The sequence below is a fragment of the Erythrolamprus reginae genome, chromosome 2 (genome assembly GCF_031021105.1).
Source record: "Erythrolamprus reginae isolate rEryReg1 chromosome 2, rEryReg1.hap1, whole genome shotgun sequence".
Classification (NCBI taxonomy): domain Eukaryota; kingdom Metazoa; phylum Chordata; class Lepidosauria; order Squamata; family Dipsadidae; genus Erythrolamprus; species Erythrolamprus reginae.
Genome location: NC_091951.1, coordinates 8,432,981 through 8,459,839, shown reverse-complemented (window position 1 = coordinate 8,459,839; position 26,859 = coordinate 8,432,981). Strand labels below are relative to the sequence as shown.

General features: G+C 42.2%; 1 protein-coding gene across 1 annotated transcript in view; it reads right to left on the bottom strand.

Moving 5' to 3' along the window:
• Nucleotides 1-4,800: 4,800 nt before the first annotated feature.
• LOC139159663 (zinc finger protein 665-like) overlaps nucleotides 4,801-26,859 on the bottom strand; it is a 36,907-nt gene continuing 14,848 nt past the window's right edge. The window contains exon 6 of the mRNA XM_070736984.1: nucleotides 4,801-5,581. Within this exon, the coding sequence (XP_070593085.1) occupies nucleotides 4,805-5,581 (777 nt within the window). The 3' untranslated portion in view covers nucleotides 4,801-4,804. The remainder of the gene's footprint in view (nucleotides 5,582-26,859) is intronic.

Sequence of the window (26,859 nt, the reverse complement as noted above, 5' to 3'; positions counted from 1 at the left end):
TAAAGTCATTTTTTTCCAGTGCTGTTGAAACTTTGAATGGGCGCTAAACAAATGGTTGTAAGTCAAGGAATGACCTAAAAAATGTACAAACTGTACCTAACTTTACCCACTGTAAAATAGCTAAAAACAACTAAAAGCCTTGAGTGAAATCTAAGAAGGCAGGGATGTGTGGCTGAATCTACCCAAACCTTTGCAATATATAAATATTTGGCTTCACATCTTAGATTCATGGATGCCAAGTGTATCAGTGGTTATTGAAACAGATGTACAAGTGCTGCCTCTATATTGGTTGAGCAGGCAGGATTCCCTTGGGTACCATTTGTTGGGGGTCAAGAGAAAGGGAGGGTTTTGCCTTTTCTTTCTGCTCAAGATCCCCATGTACAATTGGTGGGCTACTGTGTGACACAGAATAATAATAATAATAATAATAATAATAATAATTTATTAGATTTGTATCCCCCCCCTCTCTGAAGACTCGGGGCGGCTCACAACAACAATAAAACAATGTTACAATAGAAAAGTTGGTCATAACCAACACTTTGAATTGATCAGCAGCCAGTGCAGGCTACGGAGTGTTGGAGAAACGTGGGCAAATCTGGGAAGCCCCACGATAGCTCTCGCAGCCGCATTCTGCATGCTCTGAAGTCTCCGAACACTTTTCAAAGGTAGCCCCATGAAGAGAGCGTTGCAGTAGTCGATCCTCGAGGTGATGAGGGCATGAGCGACTGTGGCTTTGGCCCAATTCAGCATGGTTCTTCTTACGTTCTTATCTTGCACAAATTCAGAAAACTTGAATTGACTGGCACTAATAGCATTTTTTTTAAATTTCATATCCACTTACAGGTATTCACAGTCCAGACAAAATAATAAAATGTAATACATAATAAACTAAGATCAGCAATATAATAACTTGATTATCAATATATTTTCTAATCATTATGCAGCCATCGTGTATGTACTGAAAAGTAATACATTTTTTCCAGTTTTCTAAAAAGTCTGGCAAAAAAAGAAGCATTTTAAGAGTCTTTTTCACCTTCAGGTGTAAATTACTCCAGGTATAACTCAAGCCTCACATGCATTGGCACAGTGTGATTCTTATCCAGGAAACTAAGACTGAGCAAGCATACATGAGAGGGTAATGACCCATAAGTGAGAGACATGAGGGATGTACAAGAAAATTGGGGAGTAGGAAGCTCACCCACCTAGCAATTCCTGAATGCACCAGCAGGTGGAAAATGGGGATAGGGTGTGTTCTGCCGGGCTCTCTGATAGGAGCCTCCCGAAAATTCAAGGGTATAAATTTTAGACACACACACGTTTGAAAATTCAAAAAAATGTTCTTTATCACTCTTCGAAAAACAACTGGGTAGTCTGCACAATTTCCCTTAAGCAGTCATTAAGTACTTAGCTAGCAGCTGTGAAGAAACTTCACACTCCTTCTTCTTCCAAAGAAGGGACACACGCACACACACACGCTGCTCTGCTTTGGTTTCAAAGGCGTGAAAAAGCAACAAAGTCCAGCAACACAAGATTCCTGACGAACTCTGATCAGATATTCTTCCACAACAGCCAACCCACATGCTGCTTTTTATAGCAGCAGCCCTAATTACTGGAGCCCCACCCAAACACAAGTGGCCTCCCTTATTTCCTGTAATATGTTCTTACTTGGTCTCTTCTACGCATAATTCTGCGCTTGCGTGGGTCCAAAACGTCATAATCCGAATCAAAGGAAGATAAGAGAGATTGACTGCCTGGTCTGTGTGCCAAGCCCTCCTCTGCCGAGTCACTCCCACTTTCTTCTTCGTCCGAGGAAACTAAACTCTGAACTGATTCTGTTGGCAATAACACAGGCCTGTGACATGTTGAAGTTTCCCCTGTATCCCCCTCCCCATTCCCTGGGGTAGGAGCTGGGCCAGAGCCAACCACAACAGGGTGAAGTGAGTCATGGAATGAGAAGAGAGATGGCAGACTGGAGGGGCTTCAGGAGGGAGGGAACCAATAGCTTTTCTGCATTGTTTCACAGATCTAAGGAATAATAGAATTGGAAGGTACCTTGGAGGTTTTCTACTCCAACTTCCTGCTCAGGGTTTATTTAGATTAATAAAAAAAAGGACCAGGAGTGACATAATAGCAGTGTTCCAATATTTCAGGGGATGCCACAAAGAAGAGGGAGTCAAGCTATTCTCCAGGACAGGACAAGAAGCAATGGATGGAAACTAATCAAAGAAAAAAACCCCAACAATCTAGAACTAAGGAGAAATTTCCTGAAACAATTGAGCAATGGAACAGAAGTTGTGAATCCTCCAACACTGGAAATTTTAAAAAGCAGAGCAGAATAGAACAGAACAGGAGTTGGGAAGGGACCATGAAAGGGTAACAACCCACATATAAGTGGGAGACATGAGGTTCTGAGGGAGGTCCCAGGAAATCAAGAGAGTGGGTCATTAAAGCATTAAAGCTGAGAAGATGATGCCAGGAATCCTGTGACAGTAATTGATCTGAGTTCTCTTCTATAAAATGGAGCTCTGAAATCACATGATCCTAACAGCCAATCAGAAACTTTCCACTATTGTGACATTTGGAATCTTCCGGAGCGGTGTGTGTGTGTGTACAACATTTAACACTCCGCTCCTTGGAGAGGGGCGGCATACAAATCTAATAAATTATTATTATTATTATTATTATTATTATTATTATTATTATTATTATTATGATAATGATTGTCATAGGGTACAAATAAGCAATCTGGAAACAATCAATATTAATGTAATAATAATAATAATAATAATAATAATAATAATAATAATAATAATAATAATAATAACAGAAACATAGAAGTCTGATGGCAGAAAAAGACCTCATGGTCCATCTAGTCTGCCCTTATACTATTTTCTGTATTTTATCTTACAATGGATATATGTTTATCCCAGACATGTTTAAATTCAGTTACTGTGGATTTACCAACCACGTCCGCTGGAAGTTTGTTCCAAGGATCTACTACTCTTTCAGTAAAATAATATTTTCTCATGTTGCTTTTGATCTTTCCCCCAACTAACTTCAGATTGTGTCCCCTTGTGCTTGTGTTCACTTTCCTATTAAAAACACTTCCCTCCTGGACCTTATTTAACCCTTTAACATATTTAAATGTTTCGATCATGTCCCCCTTAATAATAATTATTAAATAATAATAATAATAATAATAATAATTTATTAGATTTGTATGCCGCCCCTCTCCGAAGACTCGGATACAAGCAACATTACAGTCATACAGTCATAAGTGGGAGGAGATGGGTGATAGGAAAGATGAGAAGACTAATAATAATAGTAATGCAGCTTAGTGAATAGTTTGACAGTGGTGAGAGAATTATCTCTTTTGCAGAGTGATGGCGTTTGGGGGAAAAACTGTTCTTTTGTCTGGTTGTCTTTGTGATACCGTTTCCCACACATAATGAATCTCTTTTTCTTGGGTGTAAGGGAATATTTATTTATTATTTATTTATTTATTGTTAGAGTTGAAAGGGACCATGCAGGTCATCAAGTCCAACTTCCTGCCTGAGCAGGAATCCTAAAGCACCCCAGCCAAGTGGCAGTCCAATCTCCTCTTGAAAGTGTCCAGAGTTGGGGAGTTCACAACCTCCGCAGGCAGGTTGTTCCATTGGTCGATCGCTCTGACCGTCAGGAAGTTCTTCCTTATTTCCAGGTTGAATCTCTCCTTGGTCAGCTTCCAGCCGTTGTTCCTCGGTTGGCCCTCTGGTGCTCTGGAGAATAGAGTAACCCCCTCCTCTCTGTGGCAACCCCTCGTATACCTGTAGACTGCTATCATGTCCCCTCTGGCCCTCTTTTTCTCAAGGCCATTCATTCATTCATTCATTCATTCATTTGATTTATATGCCGCCCCTCTCCGAAGACTCGGGGCGGCTAACAGCAATCATAAAACAGTGTACAATAGTAATCCAATACTAAAAACGAATTAAAAACCCCTTAATATAAAAAACCAAACATACATACAAACATACCATGCATAAAATTGTAAAGGCCTAGGGGGAAAAGGAATCTTAATTCCCCCATGCCTGGCGGCAGAGGTGGGTTTTAAGTAGCTTACAAAAGGCAAGGAGGGTGGGGGCAATTCTAATCTCTGGGGGGAGTTGGTTCCAGAGGGCCGCAGCCGCCACAGAGAAGGCTCTTCCCCTGGGTCCTGCCAAGCGGCATTGTTTAGTTGACGGGACCCGGAGAAGGCCCACTCTGTGGGACCAGACTGGTCACTGGGATTCGTGCGGCAGAAGGCGGTCCCTGAGGTAATCTGGTCCGGTGCCATGAAGGGCTTTATAGGTCATAACCAACACTTTGAATTGTGACCGGAAACTGATCAGCAACCAATGCAGACTGCGGAGTGTTGATGTAACATGGGTATATTTGGGAAAGCCCATGATTGCTCTCGCAGCTGCATTCTGCACGATCTGAAGTTTCCGAACACTCTTCAAAGGTAGCCCCATGTAGAGAGCGTTACAGTAGTCGAGCCTCGAGGTGAAGATCGCGTGAGTGACTGTGAGCAGTGACTCCCGGTCCAAATAGGGTCGCAACTGGTGCACCAGGCGAACCTGGATGAACGCCCCCCTCGCCACAGCTGAAAGATGTTTCTCTAATGTGAGCTGTGGATCGAGGAGGATGCCCAAGTTGCGAACCCTCTCTGATCCTATCCATGCCCAGTTCCCGCAATCTCTCTTCGTAAGTCTTGGTTTCGAGTCCCCTAATCATTTTGGTTGCTCTTTTCTGCACCTTAATAGGAGTAACAGAAGACCTTACACTACTGAACTTTTTCCTCTGCGTGAACCCTCTTATGAGAAGTGAGGTGACCATTCTGACTGAAACTTTTCCCACACTCTGAACATTTGTAGGGTTTCTCTCCTGTGTGGGTTCTTCTGTGGCATGTAAGGGAAGAACTCATGATGAAGCGCTTTCCGCATTCCGGGCACTGATACGGTTTCTCCCCTGTATGAATCCTTCTGTGGCAAGTAAGAGATGAACTAATACGGAAGGTTTTTCCGCACTCCAAGCATTTATACGGCTTCTCCCCTGAATGGATCCTTTTGTGGTATGTGAGGTCGCTGCTGGTGTTGCAACTCTTTCCACATTCCGTGCATTTATATGGCTTTTCACCCGAGTGGAGCCTTTTATGAGTAGTGAAGGAAGTCAAGCCATTGAAGCTCTTCCCGCACTCCGGGCATTGATATGGTTTTTCCCCGGTGTGGATCCTTTTATGGGAAGTAAGGTAACTGTTCATGCTGAAGCTCTTCCCACATTCTGCGCACTCGTACGGCTTCAGCCCAGTGTGGATTGTTTTATGAGATGTAAGGTGACTGTTCTTGCGGAAGCTCTTCCCACATTCCGTGCATTGATACGGTTTCTCTCCAGAATGGATCCTTTTATGGGAGGTAAGGTTATTATTCCTGCGGAAGCTTTTCCCACATTCCGCGCATTTGTATGGTTTTTCTACTGTGTGGATCCTTTTATGGGCATTCAGGTTGCTGTTCTTCCTGAAGCTTTTCCCACACTCCGTGCATTTATGTTTTTTATCTTGAAGCTCAAAATCCTGGTGTAAAGTAAGAGGACGGTTCAAACTGCTCTCTTTTTCATCTTGTTTGCATGCACGCAGAGAGAGGAGGGATTTTTCCATGTCTCTGTTTAACTGGGTTTCCTTGGGACTTTGTGACCCCCGCAGATTTCCAAATATCTGTCCTCTGATTTCAGTTTCAAATGATTTTGAAGGCTCTACAGCTTGTTGTGTATAACTGTCAGTCTGTTGTCCATCACCTTCTGGGAACAAAGTGAAAGAACAAAGAACATTTCATGGTTAAGGTATCTCTATGCAGGGTATCTCTATAGAAACAGCATGAAGATTTTAGCTCTTCTTACAAGCAATAAAGGTATGAATACTTTCTTTTTCCATTGAAAGAAAAATATCAGATGAGAATTTCCTTTAATAAATATGTTCTGTCGGGCTCTCTGGTAGAATCCTTCCAAAAATTCACAGGTACAAATTTCAGACACACACACATTTGAAAATTCAAAACAATGTTCGTTATAATGAAAATTCACTTAAACTAAGCCCTCTTTTGATATAGCAAAGAGCACTCATCTCCAAACAAACTGGTAATTTATACAAGTCCCTTATCAGTTCTGTGATACTTAGCTTGGAGCTGTGAGGCAATTCAAAGTCCTTCTTTCACAAAGTGAAATACACTTTGCTCTGGTTTAGTTTCAAAGCAGGGAAAAATCAGCACACAAAAAGTCAGTCAGTAAAGCAGTCATGAAACACAACAATCAGATAATCCTCCACAATGGCCAAACCTACAGGCTGCTATTTATAGCAGTCTCACTAATTACTACAGCCCCACCCAACCACAGGTGGCCTCATTTTCTTTGATAATAATCTCTCAGTTGTTGTTGCCTATGCATCGCTCTCCGCATGCATGGCTGTATCATTAACTCTTGTTCTGAATCCAAGGAAGAGCTAGATAATTGATCTCCTTCTGAGCTGTCTGCTACACTCTCCTCCTCCCTTCACTCATGTCTTCTTGGTCAGAGGAGCCTTCATCAGCAGATTCCACCGGGGGCAAAACAGGCCTGCAGCATGTGGATGTCTCCCCCACATCCACAGTCCTTGGGGCAGGAGCTGGGCCAGAGCTAACCACAACATAAATATATCAGCTGGTTACTTTTGAGTAAATAATGTGTTCTAATACTACATGAGCCCAGAGGAAAGAGAGTTCCTTAGAGTACTTAGTAGTTATATTGTAGTAGATGATGATTATTCACAATATAAATGTGAACTCTTTTTTTTCTTGTACATTTTTTTGGTCTTTTTTCCTTCTTTTTTTCCTTTTCTTTTAGTTCAATTTAACTTAGAATTTTAAATTTTTTACATATGTTGCTAAATAATTTAGATGTCTTTCTATTTATCCCTGTATAATTGATATTTTTAAGTATTTTAGAGACGGTGTTAAACAATGACAAGATCTTTTCTTTTCACTTTTTTTTCGTTTAAATATAAAGATGACTTCTACTCTGAGCGGAGCGACTGTAGCTCCATTAAGTGTTGCATGTTATGTATGTCATGTTTGTCTATGCAATTTAATAAAAATATATTTTTTTTAAAAGGAAAGAGAGTTCCTTACCTAAAGAGACCAAGTTGCTTGCATTTTCCAGCATCACCTCCTTGTAGAGAGATTTTTGGTCGAAATTCAACATGGCCCACTCTCCGTTGGAGAAAAACACAACTACATCCTCAAAGGTTATGGGTTCCTAACACAGGAAGAAAATGTTCCCAATTAATTAATAGAAACATAGAAACATAGAAGACTGACGTTAGAAAAAGACCTCATGGTCCATCTAGTCTGCCCTTATACTATTTCCTGTATTTTATCTTACAATGGATATATGTTTATCCCAGGCATGTTTAAATTCAGTTATTGTGGATTTACCAACCACGTCTGCTGGAAGTTTGTTCCAAGGATCTACTACTCTTTCAGTAAAATAATATTTTCTCATGTTGCCTTTGATCTTTCCCCCAACTAACTTCAGATTGTGTCCCCTTGTTCTTGTGTTCACTTTCCTATTAAAAACACTTCCCTCCTGAACCTTATTTAACCCTTTAACATATTTAAATGTTTCGATCATGTCCCCCTTTTCCTTCTGTCCTCCAGACTATACAGATTGAGTTCATTAAGTCTTTCCTGATACGTTTTATGCTTAAGACCTTCCACCATTCTTGTAGCCCATCTTTGGACCCGTTCAATTTTGTCAATAATTTCAGGAACATTGCAAGTTGTCTTTCTTAAGGAAAAAAACCAAACAAACTCACACCAATGATTCTGCATAACCTTCAAACCCATTGTCATGCCCCCTGTTGGAGTCAGACCCTGCAGCAGAAGATGAGCTGGAAGAAGAACTGACAGCAAGTGAGAGGGCAGCTCCATTGGCCTTGGATAAAACTGGAGAAGGGCAGAGTAAGTCCAGGCAAGGCTGTTCAGAATTAGCAAGGCCTGCTCAGAGCTCAGAACAGAGCTCAGCCCAGGAGCATAAACCACCTTCGGATACAAAGGCTTGGAGAGTGCAGAGGAAACGGGATCAGCTTAGATCTGTTATCTTGCAGACAAGTTAAAGTAATTTGGCTCAAATTTCAAAAGTGGATTAAAGAAATAATTAAGATAGAATTGGAAATGAAACCGGAAATATTTTTGCTTGGTATTATTGAAAATCAGATGAATAAGGAACATTATTACTTGATACAACATTTAATAGCATCAACAAGAATAGCCATAGCACAATTTTGGAAAAATGAAAATATGCCAAAAGAACGGAATTTAATTTAAAAAAATGTTAGATTGTGCTGAAGCAGACAAATTAACAATGGAACTAAAAGAAAAAGAAAAAACAAAATACTACCAAACACGGGAAGAATTTTACATCTGGTTAAATAAAAGAACATCTCTTTAAGTGCTGCGAGATAAAGAAACAATTTAAATAACAAATTTTCTTAAACAATTAACACAATTTTAGTTTCATTTATTTGATAAGAATTTATAACATAAGAACTCAATTATAACAATATACAACCTAAACCACTGGTCTTAACACCGCCAAGAATTTTAAAAAAAAGAGAGAGAGGACGTTGTCAACTGTCCCTACTACAGGAGGAGAGAAGAACATATATCTCTTGCTTGTTTTTTCATTTTTTATGTAAATGTATTGTTTGTCGTTATTGTCTCATTGTGTATATGTAAATAAAAATTATTTTTTTAAAAAATAGATCTGTTATCTTGTGCTCCCTGAATTCTTTGCTTTGTTCTTGTTTTGCTAGATAAATTTGGGATTTATTGCCGTGCAGCCTTGGTGCAGACAGAGCTGGGCTGGCTAATTGACAAGTTAACTAGTTAACAAACTCCACTGAACATCTACACAAAGTTGTTGGCAGACATCCTCCAGGTAGTAGCAGGAGAGCCATATTATTATTATTATTATTATTATTATTATTATTATTATTATTATTATTATTATTATTATTATTATTATTGTTGTATTATTATTACTGTATTATTATTACTGTATTATTATTATTATTATTATTATTATTATTATTATTATTATTATTATTATTTAGATTTGTATGCCGCCCCTCTCCATAGACTCGGGGCGGCTCACAACAATAGCAAAACAGTATATAATAAACAAATCTAATATTTAAAAAGTATCTGAAAACCCTTTAATTTAAAACCATTCAACACAAGTATACCATACATAAAACTATAGATGTCTCAATGTCCCCATGCCTGACGGCAGAGATAAGTGTTAAGAAGTTTGCAAAAGGCAAAGAGGGTTGGGGGCCACCACAGAGAAGGCTCTTCCCCTGGGTCCCGCCAAACGGCATTGTTTAGTCAATGGGACCCGGAGAAGGCCAACTCTGTGGGACCTAACCGGTCGCTGAGATTCGTGCGGTCTCGAACCATAGCTCTGCAGATGACATTAAGTCCAATGGCTTTTACCTAATCTGGGTAATGAAATGTTTACAAGGAAATAAGCAAACCCAGAGAGCACCAAGGACCCCTCATTTGAACCCTGAGCTACAAATATCCTCTATTATTGATATCTAATAGTTTTCCCATCAGAAAACTGGAAGCTTCTCATGATCCAAAAACAAGCTAGAGGGACCTAATAAAATAAAGGAGATGGCACCAGAAAGAAGATTTGTACCACTAAGGATGGAGTAGGATTCTCTTTGAAGAAATCACTGTAGAAGATATTACTCTTACCTGAGTTGGAAGTACAACCACTGTTTCTGGTCCACCATAACGAACAGAGGTTTCCACAGGTAGCATTATTGTTGCACCATTTGCTGAGAAAGAGATTTTTAAAAAGGAATTATGTATTCTAGCACAGAGTCTGTCTGATTCAATGGTCAAGGCACCAGGCTAGAAACCGGGAGACCAGGAGTTCTAGTCCTGGCTTAGCCATGAAAGCCAGGTGGGTGACTTTGGGTCAATTACTCTCTCTCACCCCAGGATACCTCAAATGGTTGTTGTTTTAGTGCAGTGTTTCCCAACCTTGGCAACTTGAAAATATCTGGACTTCAACTCCCAGAATTCTGGGAGTTGAAGTCCAAATATCTTACTTACTTACTTACTTACTTACTTACTTACTTACTTACTTACTTACTTACTTACTTACTTATTTATTTATTTAGATTTGTATGCCGCCCCTCTCCGCAGACTCGGGGCGGCTCACAACAAAGTGAAAAAACAATTCACAACAAATCTAAATTTCTACTAAAAACATTTTAAAACCCCATTTTCTAAACACACATACATACACACATACCATTTATAAATTGTATATGCCCGGGGGAGATGTCTCAGTTCCCCCATGCCTGACGACACAGGTGGATCTTAAGGAGCTTACGAAAGGCAAGGAGAGTAGGGGCAGTTCTAATCTCCGGGGGGGAGTTGGTTCCAGAGGGTCGGGGCCGCCACAGAGAAGGCTCTTCCCCTGGGGCCCGCCAACCGACATTGTTTAGTTGAAGGCAGGAAGAAGGAGAGCTCCATTCTTCGCGCCTTTTTCCTGCCTTCCTTCTTTGGGGCCCAGCAGGAGAGCGCCGAAAACCGCGGCATCGAGCAGGAGCCGGGGGACAGCTGCGAGCGGGAGCCCCAGGACGGAAGTACCGGCAGCGCCCCGCCCAGCTGGAGCTTCCCTGGCGTCGGCGGCAAGTGTCCTTTGTGGCCCGGCGGGAGGGCACTGGCGGTGGGAGCGGGGGGGATGGCTGCAGCGGCCGCAGGCAGTCGCGGGGAGATGGCGGCAGCGAGAGGGAGCTCCAGGCGGCGGCGAGAGGGAGCGCTCTCTCTCTCTCTCTCAGCTGACTGCAAGCGGGAGCCCTGATGGTGGCGGTTGGATGTGCTGCTGGACGTCGTACATGCTGGCGCTGCGGGCCTGGCATATACAGTGTCCAGCAGCACGTCCAGCTGCCGCCGTCAGGGCTCCTGCTTGCAGTCAGCTGAAAGAGAGAGAGAAAGAAAGAGAGACATATAAGAGAGGCAGAGAGAGAGAGAGAAAGAGAGACATAGCAAGAGAGGCAGAGAAAGAGAGACAGAGCAAGAAAGAGAGACAGCAAGAGAGGCAGAGGAAGAGAGATAGAGAAAGAGAGAGAGAAAGAGAGACATAGCAAGAGAGGCAGAGAGAGAGAGAAAGAAAGAGAGACATAGCAAGAGAAAAAGAGAGACTTAGCAAGAGAGGCAGAGAGAGAGAGAAAGAAAGAGAGACATAGCAAGAGAGACAGAGAGAGAGAAAGAAAGAAAGAGAGAGAAAGAAAGAGATAGCAAGAGAAGCAAAGAGAAAGAAAGAGACATATAGCAAGACAGTGAAAGAGAGAGAGAGCAAGAGAGAGAAAAAAGCAAGAAAGAGATAGCAAGAGAGACAGAGAGAGAGAGAGAGAGCAAGGGAGAGAGAAAGACATAGAAGAAGGGAAGGAGGGAGAGAGAAAGAGAGCAAAAAAGAGAGGAAGAAAGAAAGAGGGATGGAGAGAAAGAAGGGAAGGAAGAAAGTGGGAGAAATAGAGCGAAAGGGAGGAAGAGAGAGGTTTTTTTGTCCAAACTTTTCTTTAGCCCGCCCCCCCTGCCCCCCCTTTCAATGTTCCCCAGGATTTTGAAAATATGAATAATGTGCCGCGGCTCAAAAAAGGTTGGGAGACACTGCTCTGGTCCAATGCCATGTAGGGCTTTAAAGGTCATGACCAACACTTTGAATTGTGACCGGAAACTGATCGGCAGCCAATGCAGGCCACGGAGTGTTGTAGATACGTGGGCGAATCTGGGAAGCCCCACGATGGCTCTCGCGGCCGCGCTCTGCATGATCTGGAGTTTCCAAACACTTTTCAAAGGTAGCTCCATGTAGAGAGCGTTGCAGTAATTGAACCTCGAGGTGATGAGGGCATGAGTGACTATGAGCAATGACTCCCTGTCCAAATAGGGCCGCAACTGGTGCACCAGGCGAACCTGGGCAAACGTCCTCCTCGCCACAGCTGAAAGATGATGTTCCAATGTCAGCTGTGGATCGAGGAGGACGCCCAAGTTGTACACCCTCTCTGACGGGGTCAATAGTCCCCCCCCCCAGGGTAATGGACGGACAGATGGAATTGTCCTTGGGAGGCAAGACCCACAGCCACTCCGTCTTATCAGGGTTGAGTTTGAGTCTGTTGACACCCATCCAGGCCCCAACAGCCTCCAGGCACCGGCACATCACTTCAACTGCTTCGTTGACTGGACATGGGGTGGAGATGTACAACTGGGTATTATTTATTTCTAAAATTAATAAAGATAAGACATAATAATAGCACTTAGACTTATATACCACTTCATAGTGCTTTTGCTGTCCTCTCTAAGCGGTTTACAGAGTCAGCATTTTGCCCCCAACAATCTGGGTCCTCATATAAATACAGTAAATAAATAATATAGCAGAACACAATGGCCTCCTTACCTATAGAGCTAAAGTACAGGTAGTCCTCAACTTACGACCACAACTGAGCCCAAAATTTCTGTTGCTAAGTGAGACATTTGTCAAGTAAGGTCTTCCTCATTTTACGACCTTTGTGCCCCAGCTGTTAAATGGATCGCTGCATTTGTTAAGTCAGTATAACAGGGTTGTAAAGTGAATCTGGGTTCCCCATTGATTTTGCTTGTCGGAAGGTCGCCAAAGAGGATCACAGGACCCCAGGGACACTGTGACCATAGTTCCCTCTAAGGCGCACAGACTGCTGACCAGGTGAGCTGCGCCAGGGGCTGCCAAAAGGCAAGCGGTCTAGCGGCACACCCACCACCAAGCTTCTTGCCGTCCGTGGGGGGGATGCCGACCAGGGGCTGCCAAAAGGCAAATGGACTAGCGGCGTGCCCCGCCACCGAGCCTCTTTCCATCCGTGGGGGGGGCACCAATGCCGAAAGGCAAGCGGCGCCCCCTCGCCGAGAGAAAGAAAGGAAAGAGAAAAGGGAGAAAGAAAAAAGAAAGAGAGAGAAAGTGAGGGAGAGAAAGAGGGAATGAAGGAGGGAGAAAGAAAGAAAGAAAGAAAGTGAGAGATAGAAAGGATAGAGAGAAAGAGGGAGGGAGAGAAAAGAAAGAGAGAGAAAGGGAGGGAGAGAAAGAGGGAATGAAGGAGGGAGAGAAAGAAAGAGTGAGAGATAGAAAGGATAAAGAGAAAGAGGGAGGGAGAGAAAAGAGAAAGGGAGGGAGAGAAAGGGGGAATGAAGGAGGGAGAGAAAGAAAGAGTGAGAGATAGAAAGGATGGAGAGAAAGAGGGAGGGAGAGAAAAGAAAGAGAAAGGGAGGGAGAGAAAGAGGGAATGAAGGAGGGAGATAAAGAAAGAGTGAGAGATAGAAAGGATAGAGAGAAAGAGGGAGGGAGAGAAAAGAAAGAGAAAGGGAGGGAGAGAAAGAAAGAATGAAGGAGGGAGAGAAAGAAAGAGTGAGAGATAGAAAGGATAGAGAGAAAGAGGGAGAGAAAAGAAAGAGAAAGGGAGGGAGAGAAAGAGGGAATGAAGGAGGGAGAGAAAGAAAGAGTGATAGAAAGGATAGAGAGAAAGAGGGAGGGAGAGAAAAGAAAGAGAAAGGGAGGGAGAGAAAGAGGGAATGAAGGAGGGAGAGAAAGAAAGAGTGATAGAAAGGATAGAGAGAAAGGAGGGAGAGAAAAGAAAGAGAGAGAAAGGGAGGGAGAGAAAGAGGGAATGAAGGAGGGAGAGAAAGAAAGAGTGAGAGATAGAAAGGTTAGAGAGAAAGAGGGAGAGAAAAGAAAGAGAAAGGGAGGGAGAGAAAGAAGGAATGAAGGAGGGAGAGAAAGAAAGACAGATAGAAAGGATAGAGAGAAAGAGGGAGGGAGAGAAAAGAAAGAGAGAAAGGGAGGGAGAGAAAGAGGGAATGAAGGAGGGAGAGAAAGAAAGTGTGAGAGATAGAAAGGATAAAGAGAAAGAGGGAGGGAGAGAAAAGAAAGAGAAAGGGAGGGAGAGAAAGGGGGAATGAAGGAGGGAGAGAAAGAAAGAGTGAGAGATAGAAAGGATAGAGAGAAAGAGGGAGAGAAAAGAAAGAGAAAGGGAGGGAGAGAAAGAGGGAATGAAGGAGGGAGAGAAAGAAAGAGTGATAGAAAGGATAGAGAGAAAGAGGGAGGGAGAGAAAAGAAAGAGAAAGGGAGGGAGAGAAAGAGGGAATGAAGGAGGGAGAGAAAGAAAGAGTGATAGAAAGGATAGAGAGAAAGAAGGAGGGAGAGAAAAGAAAGAGAGAGAAAGGGAGGGAGAGAAAGAGGGAATGAAGGAGGGAGAGAAAGAAAGAGTGAGAGATAGAAAGGTTAGAGAGAAAGAGGGAGAGAAAAGAAAGAGAAAGGGAGGGAGAGAAAGAAGGAATGAAGGAGGGAGAGAAAGAAAGAGCGATAGAAAGGATAGAGAGAAAGAGGGAGGGAGAGAAAAGAAAGAGAAAGGGAGGGAGAGAAAGAGGGAATGGAGGAGGGAGAGAAAGAAAGAAAGTGAGAGATAGAAAGGATAGAGAGAAAGAGGGAGGGAAAGGAAAGAGAGAGGAGAGAGGAAGGAGGAGAGAGAAAGAGAGAGAAAGGAGGGGGAGTGAATTATGAATGTCAGAACTCGCACATGCGGAATAGTGTGTGCCCACACTCGCCCAGTCCCAAAGGGACTGCCGCTCAGACACTATACTTTTCCGCCCACACCGAAAAAAAATAAGAGGGAACACTGACTGTGACTGTCATAAATACGAGTCAGTTGCCAAGCAACCACATTTTAATCACGTGACCATGGGGATGCTGCAAGGATTGTAAAGGTGAAAAATGGTCACAAGTTGGAAGTGAAGTAACTTCAAACGGTCGTTAAATAAATGGTTGTCTATGGGTGGTATTCTTGAAAAACAATCTCATGAATGACTCAGATAGTACAGACTGTTCAGGGCTGTTGTATCAGAAGAATCTTCCTTTACCTGAAGATGAGTCCAGAAATGGTTTCTCCTGGGATCTCCCACTAAAGATGAGCTCCTGAAGAGGATATTTATTACAGTGTTCAACGGCCATCTCAGTGAAGGGCTTCTGTGCCAGGAGCAATAAAAAAGAAGAAGTGAAGAGTGCATTACTGCCCAAAGCTTCCAATACCCACCCTCTGTTCTTCCCTGTTCTATTCTGTTCTTCTGTTCTCTATTCCAGTGTTTCCCAACCGTGGCAACTTGAAGATATTTGGACTTCAACTCCCAGAATTCCCCAGCCAGCGAATGCTGGCTGGGGAATTTTGTGAGTTGAAGTTCAAATATCTTCAAGTTGCCAAGGTTGGGAAACACTGTTCTACTCTACTCCTATTGCTGTTTGTGCTGCTTTATAAAACCCGAATAAGACCTAGAAAGCCTAGAACTAAGACGCCTTAAACAAGATCTAAGTATTGCCCACAAGATCATATGCTGCAACATCCTGCCTATTAACCGCTCCAAACTTGACTGTAAAAAAATATGACTTCAGTAACTGAGTTGTCAAAGCATGGAACTCATTACCGGACTCCATAGTGTCATCCCCAAACCCCCAACACTTTACCCTTAGATTATCCACGGTTGACCTATCCAGATTCCTAAGAGGTCAGTAAGGGGCGAGTACAAGTGCACTAGAGTGCCTTCCGTCCCCTGTCCTATTGTCTCTCCTATATCTCCTATACCTTTCTTCTATTCCTCTATCTCTTCTTCTATTCTTTCATTGATATGTTCTATTCCTATATCTTCTTTTCTATTCTTTCTTAGATATATTTCACTATGAGTATCTCCTCTATAACCTTCATCGTGTATTTTACTATGTGTATATAGATATATACCCAATAAAACCCTCATTGTGTATTGGACTAACTAACAAACAAACAAATAATAAATAATAAATAATAAATAATAAATAATAAATAATAAATAATAAATAATAAATAATAAATAATAAATAATAAATAATAAATAATAAATAATAAATAATTAATAATTAAATAAATGAATGAATGAATGAATGAATGAATGAATAAATAAATAAATAAATAAAGCCACCAATTTTGGTTACCATACTACAAAAAAGGCAATGAGGGCTTGGAAAAAGTTCAAAGAAGAGCAACAAAGATGATCAAAGGTCTGGAGACTTATCGGCCGCTGGAAGACGGTCTCAGAGGTATTCTGATCCGATGCCATTCAAGAACAGACAGCAGAATGTCTAACGTACAACAGACAACAGAATACCTAAAGTGGAAATGAAATCTCTTCCTCATAATATTAGTTGTAGAAGGGAAGCATTTAAAAATTGAGTAACATTATTTCCCACAATTACATATTTTTGAATGATTCTGTCTCACCCTCAGCTCCTTCTCCTCTGCTTGGCTCAGGAGAAAGCCTTCGGCCAGGGCCACCGCTTGGCAACAGGTCTCTGCTCCACACTCCCGAATCCAACTTGTCATCTCTGGAGGAAGGGCAGCCAGGAACTTCTCCAGGACCAGAAGATCCAATATCTGAGCCTTCGTGTGTTTTTCTAACTTTAGCCAATGACGGTAAATATGGTGGAGTCGGCTGCAAAGCTCTCGGGGCCCGTCAGCCTCTTGGGAACAGAATTCCTTGAAAAAGTAAGTTTGTTCCCTTTCCAGGATGTATTGATTGTCTTTTTCCATGATTTTCCCAGCAGCCTCATTCAGTACAACCCTGGGGCCTTTTCCTTCTTTTTTTGTTATGTGTTGTTGTGTGTCTGTTTTCCTTCTGTGCTTAAATGCTGTTCTGGTCAAATTCAAAGGACTTTCCTGCTCTGCAAAGCATCTTTCACTGATAGGAGCAGAATGGCAGGAAGAACTCCCTTGAGCCATCTTGGGAGACAAGGAATTTTTCTTCCTGGAAAACTGGAAACTTTACTCTTTTTAGCCACCAAGCTAAAGGAAAAAGGAAAGAAAACTCATTTCAAAAAAGGCATTAGCCATATTGCATCTCAGACATTAACACCCTTGAAAATGTCCAAAGGTACTTCACCAGAAGAGCCCTTCACTCCTCCACTCGAAATAGAATACCCTACAAGACTAGACTTTCAATCCTGGGCCTAGAAAGTTTAGAACTAAGACGCCTTAAACAAGATCTAAGTATTGCCCACAAGATCATATGCTGCAACGTCCTGCCTGTCGGCAACTACTTCAGCTTCAACCACAACAACACAAGAGCACACAACAGATTTAAACTTAATATTAACCGCTCCAAACTTGACTATAAAAAATATGACTTCAGTAACCGAGTTGTCGAAGCGTGGAACTCATTACCGGACTCCATAGTGTCATCCCCAAACCCCCAACACTTTACCCTTAGATCAGTGATTTTCAACCTTTTTTGAGCCGCGGCACATTTTTTACACTTACAAAACCATGGGGCACATTGAGGGGCGGGGCGGCTAAAAAGTTTGGACAAAAAAAATTCTCTCTCTCTCTCTTCCTCCATTTCGCTCTATTTCCCTCTCCCTCCCTCTTTCTCTCCCTTTCTCTTTTTTCTCTCTCTCTCCATCCCTCTTTCTTTCTCTCTTCCTTCCTTCTTCTTTTTTGCTCTTTTTCTCTCCCTCCCTCCCTCTTTCTCTCTCCCACCTTCCCTCCTTCTTTCTCTCTCTTGCTTTCTTTCTTTCTCTCTCTCTTGTTCTCTTTCTTTTTCTTTTCCTTTCTTTCTCTCTTTCTTTCTCTCTTGCTTTCTCTCGTTTTCTTTCTCTCTCTCTTGCTTCCTTCCTTTCTCTCTCTCTTGCTCTTTCTTTCTCTTTCTCTCGTTTTCTTTCTCTCTCTGAACTTCATGGCACACCTGAGCATGTCTCACGGCACACTAGTGTGCCGCGGCACACTGGTTGAAAAACACTGCCTTAGATTATCTACGGTTGACCTATCCAGATTCCTAAGAGGTCAGTAAGGGGCGAGTACAAGTGCACTAGAGTGCCTTCCGTCCCCTGTCTTATTGCTCTCCTATATCTCCTATACCTTTCCTCTATTCCTATATCTCTTCTTCTATTCTTTCATTGATATATTCTATTCCTATATCTTCTTTTCTATTATTTCTTAGACATCTTTTACTATGAGTATCTCCTCTATAACCTTCATCATGTATTTTACTATGTGTATATTGATATATACCCACTAAAACCCTCATTGTGTATTGGACAAAATAAATAAACAAATAAAATAAATAAAATAAATAAAGTTTTTATTTACAAGGATAAATACAATAAATACATTTAAGTACAAATAACAGTGTAGACATGTCGAGATACAAGGGGAAAAAATAAGAGAATTGGGTAATTGGAAGATTAAAAAACAAAGATTGTATGTCAAATTATTGTCTAGACAATATACATTTAACAGTAAACAGGAACAGACAAAACAAACAAGCAGACAAACATACAGACAAACAGAAAGAAAGAGAAAGAAAAAAGAAAGAGAAGAAGAGAAAAAAAGAAAGGAAAAGGCAGGCAGGTGTACGGTAGATCTGTATTGAAATTATGAACTAGAAATATTCTCAGTAGCTCATTACCTTATATCTAATATTTTAAATTATAAATAAATAAGAGAAAGTGTTGAATAAATCAAAATAAGATTTTAAGAAAGCCAGTCTAATTTTAACACATATCGATGTCTCATACATCCATTTAGAAGAAAAAAAGACGATTTGACACCAGATATGTATCTATTTAAATATATTATTATTATTATTATTATTATTATTATTATTATTATTATTATTAATATATAGGGTTCTTAACATTTATTGGGCAAGTTGTTCTTTTTTTTCTAACCAGTGATAGAAGGGATCCCAGCAGTTATTGAATGAAGACTCATCATTATTTCTAATTTCCAGGGTTAATTTGGTCATTTCTGCACAGTGTTTAATTTTTCCTATTATTGAGTCATCTTGAGGTATGTCCATTTCCACCATTGGGCGTTGCTCAGAAATTATTCAGAACTTTTCTTGTTAATCCACCTATATAGCAATTGGGAGGGTTTTTTTATGAGATGCACACTTCGCTGTTTTATACATGACAATACTCTTATGTTGCTGGTAGTTTGTTCTCCGAGTTTACTGTTTAGCCTTAGAGCGTTTTCTCACCATGCTATATAAAATCCCCAGAGGGGCTTTGGCTGCAGTGACTTGTTTCAGTTCTTCAGTTCTGGAGACCTCACCTACAAAAAGATATTGACAAAATTGAACGGGTCCAATGACGGGCTACAAGAATGGTGGAAGATCTTAAGCATAAAACGTATCAGGAAAGACTTCATGAACTCAATCTGTATAGTCTGGAGGACAGAAGGAAAAGGGGGGACATGATCGAAACATTTAAATATGTCAAAGGGTTAAATAAGGTTCAGGAGGGAAGTGGTTTTAATAGGAAAGTGAACACAAGAACAAGGGGACACAGTTTGAAGTTAGTTGGGGGAAAGATCAAAAGCAACATGAGAAAATATTATTTTACTGAAAGAGTAGTAGATCCTTGGAACAAACTTCCGGCAGACGTGGTTGGTAAATCCACAGTAACTGAATTTAAACATGCCTGGGATAAACATATATCCATCCAAGTGCACTAGAGTGTCTTCCGCCCCCTGTCCTATTGCTCTCCTATATCTCCTATACCTTTCTTCTATTCCTATATCTCTTCTTCTATTCTTTCATTAATATGTTCTATTACTATACCTTCTTTTCTATTATTTCTTAGATATATTTTACTATGAGTATCTCCTCTATAACCTTCATCATGTATTTTACTATGTGTGTATAGATATATACCCACTAAAACCCTCATTGTGTATTGGACAAAATAAATAAATAAATAAAAATGCTGTATTCATATAACTTCTCTTCTTTCTTAGATATATTTTAACGAGTATCTCCTCTATAACCTTCATCATGTATTTTACTATGTGTATACCCACTAAAACCCTCATTGTGTATTGGACAAAATAAATAAATAAAATTAAAAAAATATGCTGTATTCATATAACTTCTCTTCTTTCTTAGATATATTTTAACGAGTATCTCCTCTATAACCTTCATCATGTATTTTACTATGTGTATACCCACTAAAACCCTCATTGTGTATTGGACAAAATCAATCAATCAATCAATAAAATAAATAAATAGGCTCTGCCTTTGCTCCCACCTCCCTATATCTCCCTGTGCACCTTCACCTACCTGGCCCTTACTTCTCGGGTCCTCCAGGACAAAAAGCATCCCCCCCCCAAAAAAACCTTTTGCTCAAAGGCTGCAAGGCGATTGCCTCCAACCTATTTGCAAATGCAGGTTTGCAAAAGGAAAAGCTTCTTTGCCCGGCATCCAGAGGGAAACGGAAGGGAGCGCAAACTCCAGGCTTACCCGATTTCCAAAGCCAGCCGCACAAGTAGGACGATCCGCGCTCCGATTTCTCGGATCCGGAGAGCAGCGTAGAACCAACGGCCTCGCAAGCCGGCTAGAACTCCCCCTGGTCAAGAAAGGGTTAAAGGGAGAGAGTGCTGCTTCCTAGAAGGGGCACACTCGGGCCTGGGATTTCCCTTGACGGTGTGGCGCGGGGTCTTCCGGGTGCAGGCTCTCCTGCGTTGGGGGAACTACGAGCCTCATTGCAGGAGGCCGCCTTTTAATTGGTTGCTTGCTTACTGCACAACATGATGTTGTGTAAGCCGTGATTTGCTTTACGCTTGTCTCAATTTCAAAGGATTTCTAATTCATATTTCGGTTAGCACAGTGGTCTTCAACCTTCCAAAGCACCTGAGGGCAGGACATGCAGCAATGGGGGGAAAATAAATAAGGAGAAAGGCAACTTAGAACTAAGGAGAAATTTCCTGACAGATAGAACAATTAATCAGTGGAACAGCTTGCCTCCAGAAGTTGTGAACGCTCCAATACTGGAGATGATGGACGGAAGTCCCTGTCCTATTGTCTATCCTAAATTTCCTATACCTTTCTTCTATTCCTATATTTTATTTATTTGTTCATTTGTCCAATACACAATACATATAGAAGAGAATAGACATAAGGTAATATATATATAAAGAAAATGTAAAATAGAGAAGATATATGAAAGGAAGAAAATATATATGATATATGAGATAAAGGAAAGATAATTGGACAAGGGACGAAAGGCACACTGGTGCACTTATGTACGCCCCTTACTGACCTCTTAGGAACCTGGAGCGGTCATATCTCTTCTATTCTTTCATTGATATGTTCTATTCTTATATCTTCTTTTCTATTCTTTCTTAGATATATTTTACTATGAGTATCTCCTCTATAACCTTCATCATGTATTTTACTATGTGTGTGTGTGTGTGTGTGTGTGTGTGTATATCCACTAAAACCCTCATTGTGTATTGGACAAAATAAACAAACAAACAAATAAATAAGTGTTGGAGCACTCACAACCTCCGCAAGCAAGCTGTTCCACTGGTTGATCACTCTCATGGTCAGAAAGTTCATTTCCAGGTTGAATCTCCTTGGTCAACTTCCATCCATTATTTCTTGTCTGGCCCTCTGGTGCTTTGGAAAACAGCCTGACTCTCTCCTCTTTGTGGCAGCCCTTCAAGTATCATGTCACCCCTGGTCATTCTCTTTTGCCAGACTGCTATCCCTAGTCCTTCTCTTTGCCACACTGGCCATGCTCAGTTCCTGCAACTGCTCTTCGTATGTTTTAGTTTCCAATCCCTTTATCATCCAGGTTGCTCTCTTCTACACTTTCCCCAAAGTTTCAATGTCTTTTTTGTAGTGTGGTGATCAAAACTGGATGTAGTACTTTTAGTTATGCGCTAGCTAGGGCTTTATAGAGTGGTATTAGTACTTCCCGAGTCCTAGATTCTATCCCTCTGTTCATGCAATTTAGGATTGCATTGGGTTTGGCTACAGCTATGCATTGCTAGCTCATATTTAGTTGGTTGTCCACCAAGACTCCAAGATCCCTCTCGCAGTCACTATTGTGTTTGGTTTCACCCAGTTTATATGTACAGTAGACCCCCGCTCGTTGCGAGGGTTCCGTTCCAGGACCCCCCGCAACGAGCGGGTTTTCGCGAAGTAGCGCTGCGGAAGTAAAAACACCATCTGCGCATGTGCAGATGGCGTTTTTACTCCCACAGCGCTAGCGAGGAGCCGAAGATTGGGGGCGGGGCGGCTGTTTGCCGCCGGCATGGAGGGCTTCCTAGCAGCCCCCCAAACCCGGGTTGGGGGTCCGGGGGGCGCTGGCTCTCGGCGCTTTCGAGCTGAGTCCGGGAGCGAATTCGCTTCCGGACTCAGCTCAAAACCGCCGATACCAAGTGGCAAGGAACGGCTTGTCTCGGCGCTTTCGAGCTGACCGGACTCAGCTCGAAAGCGCCGAGACAAGCCGTTCCTTGCCGCTTGCTATCGCCGCTTTTGAGCTGAGTCCGGAAGCGAATTCGCTTCCGGACTCAGCTCAAAACCGCCGATAGCAAGCGGCAAGGAACGGCTTGTCTCGGCGCTTTCGAGCTGACCGGACTCAGCTCGAAAGCGCCGAGACAAGCCGTTCCTTGCCGCTTGCTATCGGCGCTTTTGAGCTGAGTCCGGGAGCGAATTCGCTCCCGGACTCAGCTCAAAAGCGGCGAGAATGAACGGCGTGGGCGGGCGAAGGGCGGGCGGCAGCGAGGAGTTTGCGTGGGCGGTGGGGAAACTCCTCGCTGACGCCAGCAAGAGGGGGAAGACCCAGGGAAGCCGCTGCCATCTACGCATGCGTGCCCGGCACGCATGCGTAGATGGTATTTTTGACTTCCGGGTTGAAAAATAGCGAAGTACCCTGTTCGCAATGGTTGGGGACGCAATAAACGGGGGATCACTGTATATCTTTGGTTTTCCTTACCTAGGTGTAGGATTTTACTTTTCTCTGCATTGAATTTCATTTTATTAGAGGGCTGCATCAGAGCTGTGGTTTGGGGGGGGACTGGGGTGGGCAGGGGTGGTGATGGCGGGGGGGGGGGGGGGCTGGCCAGCTTGACACCATTCCCCAAACTGCTGGCATGTTGCCTCTTCACAAGGGTATACCGGCCCAAAGCCACGTTGGCCTGATGTTTCTTCTTCCGTCTTTAGGTAGACCAGTCCAAAATGACACATGCCAGCATCAATGACCTTTGCGATTACATCACAAGCAACTGTCCTCTTCGCCGACGATGTAAAACTCTTCAAGACCATCGATAACATAACTACTCTCCCAAAAGACCTGAACTCTGTTTCTGAGTGGTCTAACACATGGCAACTCCAAATCACAACTAACAAATTCTCTGCCCTACACATTGGGAAAAAGAATCTGAACTCCAAATACAAACTGAATAATCAGATTATCAAAGATAACCCCCACTCGGTTAAAGACCTCGGTATACTAATACCAAAAGTTTAAGTGCCAAAGCCCACTGCAACAATATAGCCAAGAAGGCTTCAAGAGTTGTAAACCTAATCCTACGTAGCTTCTTCTCTGGCAATCTCACACTACTTACCAGAGCTTACAAAACCTTCGCCAGACCCAACCTCAAATACAGCTCATCTGTTTGGAACCCATATTGCATCTCAGACATTAACACCCTTGAAAATGTCCAAAGATACTTCACCAGAAGAGCCCTTCACTCCTCCACTCGAAACAGAATACCCTACGAGACTAGACTTTCAATCCTCGGCCTAGAAAGCTTAGAACTAAGACGCCTTAAACAAGATCTAAGTATTGCCCACCAGATCATATGCTGCAACGTCCTGCTTGTCGGTGACTACTTCAACTTCAACCACAACACAAGAGCACACAACAGATTTAAACTTAATATTAACAGCTCAAAAACTGACTGTAAAAAATGACTTCAGTAACCGAGTTGTCGAAGTGTGGAACTCATTACCGGACTCCATAGTGTCATCCCCAAACCCCCAACACTTTACCCTTGGATTATCCACGGTTGATCTCTCCAGATTCCTAAGAGGTCAGTAAGGGGCGAGTACAAGTGTACTAGAGTGCCTTCTGTCCTGTGTCCTATTGCTCTCCTATATCTCCTATACCTTTCTTCTATTCCTATATCTCTTCTTCTATTCTTTCATTGCTAAGTTCTATTCCTATATCTTCTCTTCTCTTCTTTCTTAGATATATTTTACTATGAGTATATCCTCTATAATCTTCATCATGTATTTTACTATGTGTATACCCACTAAAACACTCATTGTGTATTGGACAAAATCAATCAATCAATCAATCAATCAATCAATCAATCAAATAAATAAAATATATTTTGCAGGATGGTCCCACAGGTTGGATTTGACTACATCCGGACTGTGGGCCTTGTTTGACACCACCTGTGCTAGCATGTGGATTGCAGTAGTGTGACAGTAAAGCTGTAAGTAGACATAAGCCAAAGTATGTGCAAAATAATCTTGAGATCCAAGTGAATTTTTTAAAAAATGGCATAAATTGTCCTTCATTTAAAAGAGAGAAAAGGAAGACAAATTTGATATATACAGGTAGTCCCCGGGTTACGTCGTCCCCGATGTACGACATTTTGTCGTTACGACAACCTAGGGACAGCTTCGAAGCCACCGCTGCCGCCGCCCCCTCCCTTTGGGCAAGGGGATCTCTGTGGTGGGCGGCCTCAGAGCCACCGCCGCCACCCACCGCGGAGATCCCCTCGCCTGAATGGTGGCGGCGGCAGCAGCTTCAAGGGGCCAACAGCCGGTCCTTCTCGGGGCTGCATTGCTGCTTCCGTTCGGGTGAGGGGATCTCCACGGTGGGCAGCCTCGGAGGCTGCAGCAACGCAGCGCCAAGAAGGACCAGCTGTTGGTCCCTAGAAGCTACCGCCGCCACCTCCATTATTCAGTATTCCGACTTACACGGAAATTTGGCTTACGACGCCCTGTAGGAACGGATCAATGTCGTAAGTCGGGGACTACCTGTAAATATAAAAATGGTGACAGTGGTACATGATATAAAACAATCATAACCTGAAAACAAAAAAAAACCCAGGAATATTGAAGAAAGTTGAAAACAACATATTCTAGAAAATTAAAATTTCTAGAATATGTTGAATATGTAGAATATAAGAAAATAATTGTTGAATGATCCAAATATGCTTTTTCAAGAAGCAACTGGACTTTCTGGTTTTTCTTTGAAGATGTTATTCTTCTCATCCAGGACATTTCTTCAGCTGACTGGATGGTGGGGAAGTCAGAGCTGAAGAAGCTTCTTGGATGAGAAATGAAAGGTCTTCAGAGAAAAACTAGAAAGTCCAGTTGCCTCTTGAAAAAGTACCTTTGGGACAACCATGACCTGGATGACTGAGAATCTCCATAGACAAGTTGGCAAGTTTATTTATTTCTCAGATGCTATTTGGGGAGCTGACACAAGTATTGAATGGGCTGGTTTCCATAGGTGAATAGAAATTATTTAAAAAGGACGAAACTGTAAAAAATAGTTAAAAAATTATTCTAATGCAGGAACGTGATCTCTATAATATCAAATCAAGAACCGAATTACTCTGGGGATATAACAGAAAAGAAATATTTACTTGATGGCACATATTAAAATATCTTGATCTCATTAAAAAACCCCAGTGGATGGATGTTCTGTCGGGCTCTCTGGTAGAATTCTCCCAAAAATTCACAGGTACAAATTTCAGACCCACACACATTTGAAAATTCAAAACAATGTTCTTTATAATGAAAATTCACTTAAACCAAGCCCTCTTTTGGGATAGCAAAGAGCACTCGTCTCCAAACAAACTGGTAATTTGTACAAGTCCCTTATCAGTTCTGTGATACTTAGCTTGCAGCTGTGAGGCAATTCACAGTCCTTCTTCTTTCACAAAGTGAAACACACTTTGCTCTGGTTTAGTTTCAAAGTGGGGAAAAAGCAGCACACAAAAAGTCAAAGTCAGTAAAGCAGTCACGAAACACAATGATCAGATAATCCTCCACAATGGCCAAATCCACAGGCTGCTATTTATAGCAGCCTCACCAATTACCACAGCCCCACCCAACCACAGGTGGCCTCATTTTCTTTTATAATAATCTCTCAGTTGTTGTTGCCTATGCATCGCTCTCTGCATGCGTGGCTGTATCATTAACTCTTGTTCTGAATCCAAGGAGGAGCTAGATAATTGATCTCCTTCTGAGCTGTCTGCCATACTCTCCTCCTCCCTGTCACTCATGTCTTCTTGGTCAGAGGAGCCTTCATCAGCAGATTCCACCGGGGGCAAAACAGGCCTGCAGCATGTGGATGTCTCTCCCACATCCACAGTCCTTGGGGCAGGAGCTGGGCCAGAGCTAACCACAACAATGGAAAGTGAAGATTTATCAAGAAAGAGAAAAGGCAGGAAGTAGCACCCATTTGGAGTCATTCATCTACATTTGAAGATATAAGGGGAAAAAATAGCAAACTCTAATACTGTGGTACCTCTACCTAAGAACGCCTCTACTTACGAACTTTTCTAGATAAGAACCTCGTTTTCAAGATTTTTTTGCCTCTTCTCAAGAACCATTTTCCACTTATAAACCAGAGCCTCTGAAACTGTAACCACAAAAGACAGGGAAAAGCCTCCGTGGGGCCTCTCTAGGAATCTCCTGGGAGAAAACAGGGCCAGAAAATACGGGGAGAAGTCTCTGTGGGGCCTCTCTAGGAATCTCCTGGGAGGAAACAGGGTCTCCACCCTTCCTGTGGTTTCCCCAATCACACATATTATTTGCTTTCACATTGATTCCTATGGGGAAAATTGCTTCTTCTTACAAACTTTTCTATTTAAGAACCTGGTCATGGAACAAATTAAGTTTGTAAGTAGTGGTACCACTGTAGCTAGAACTAAAAAAC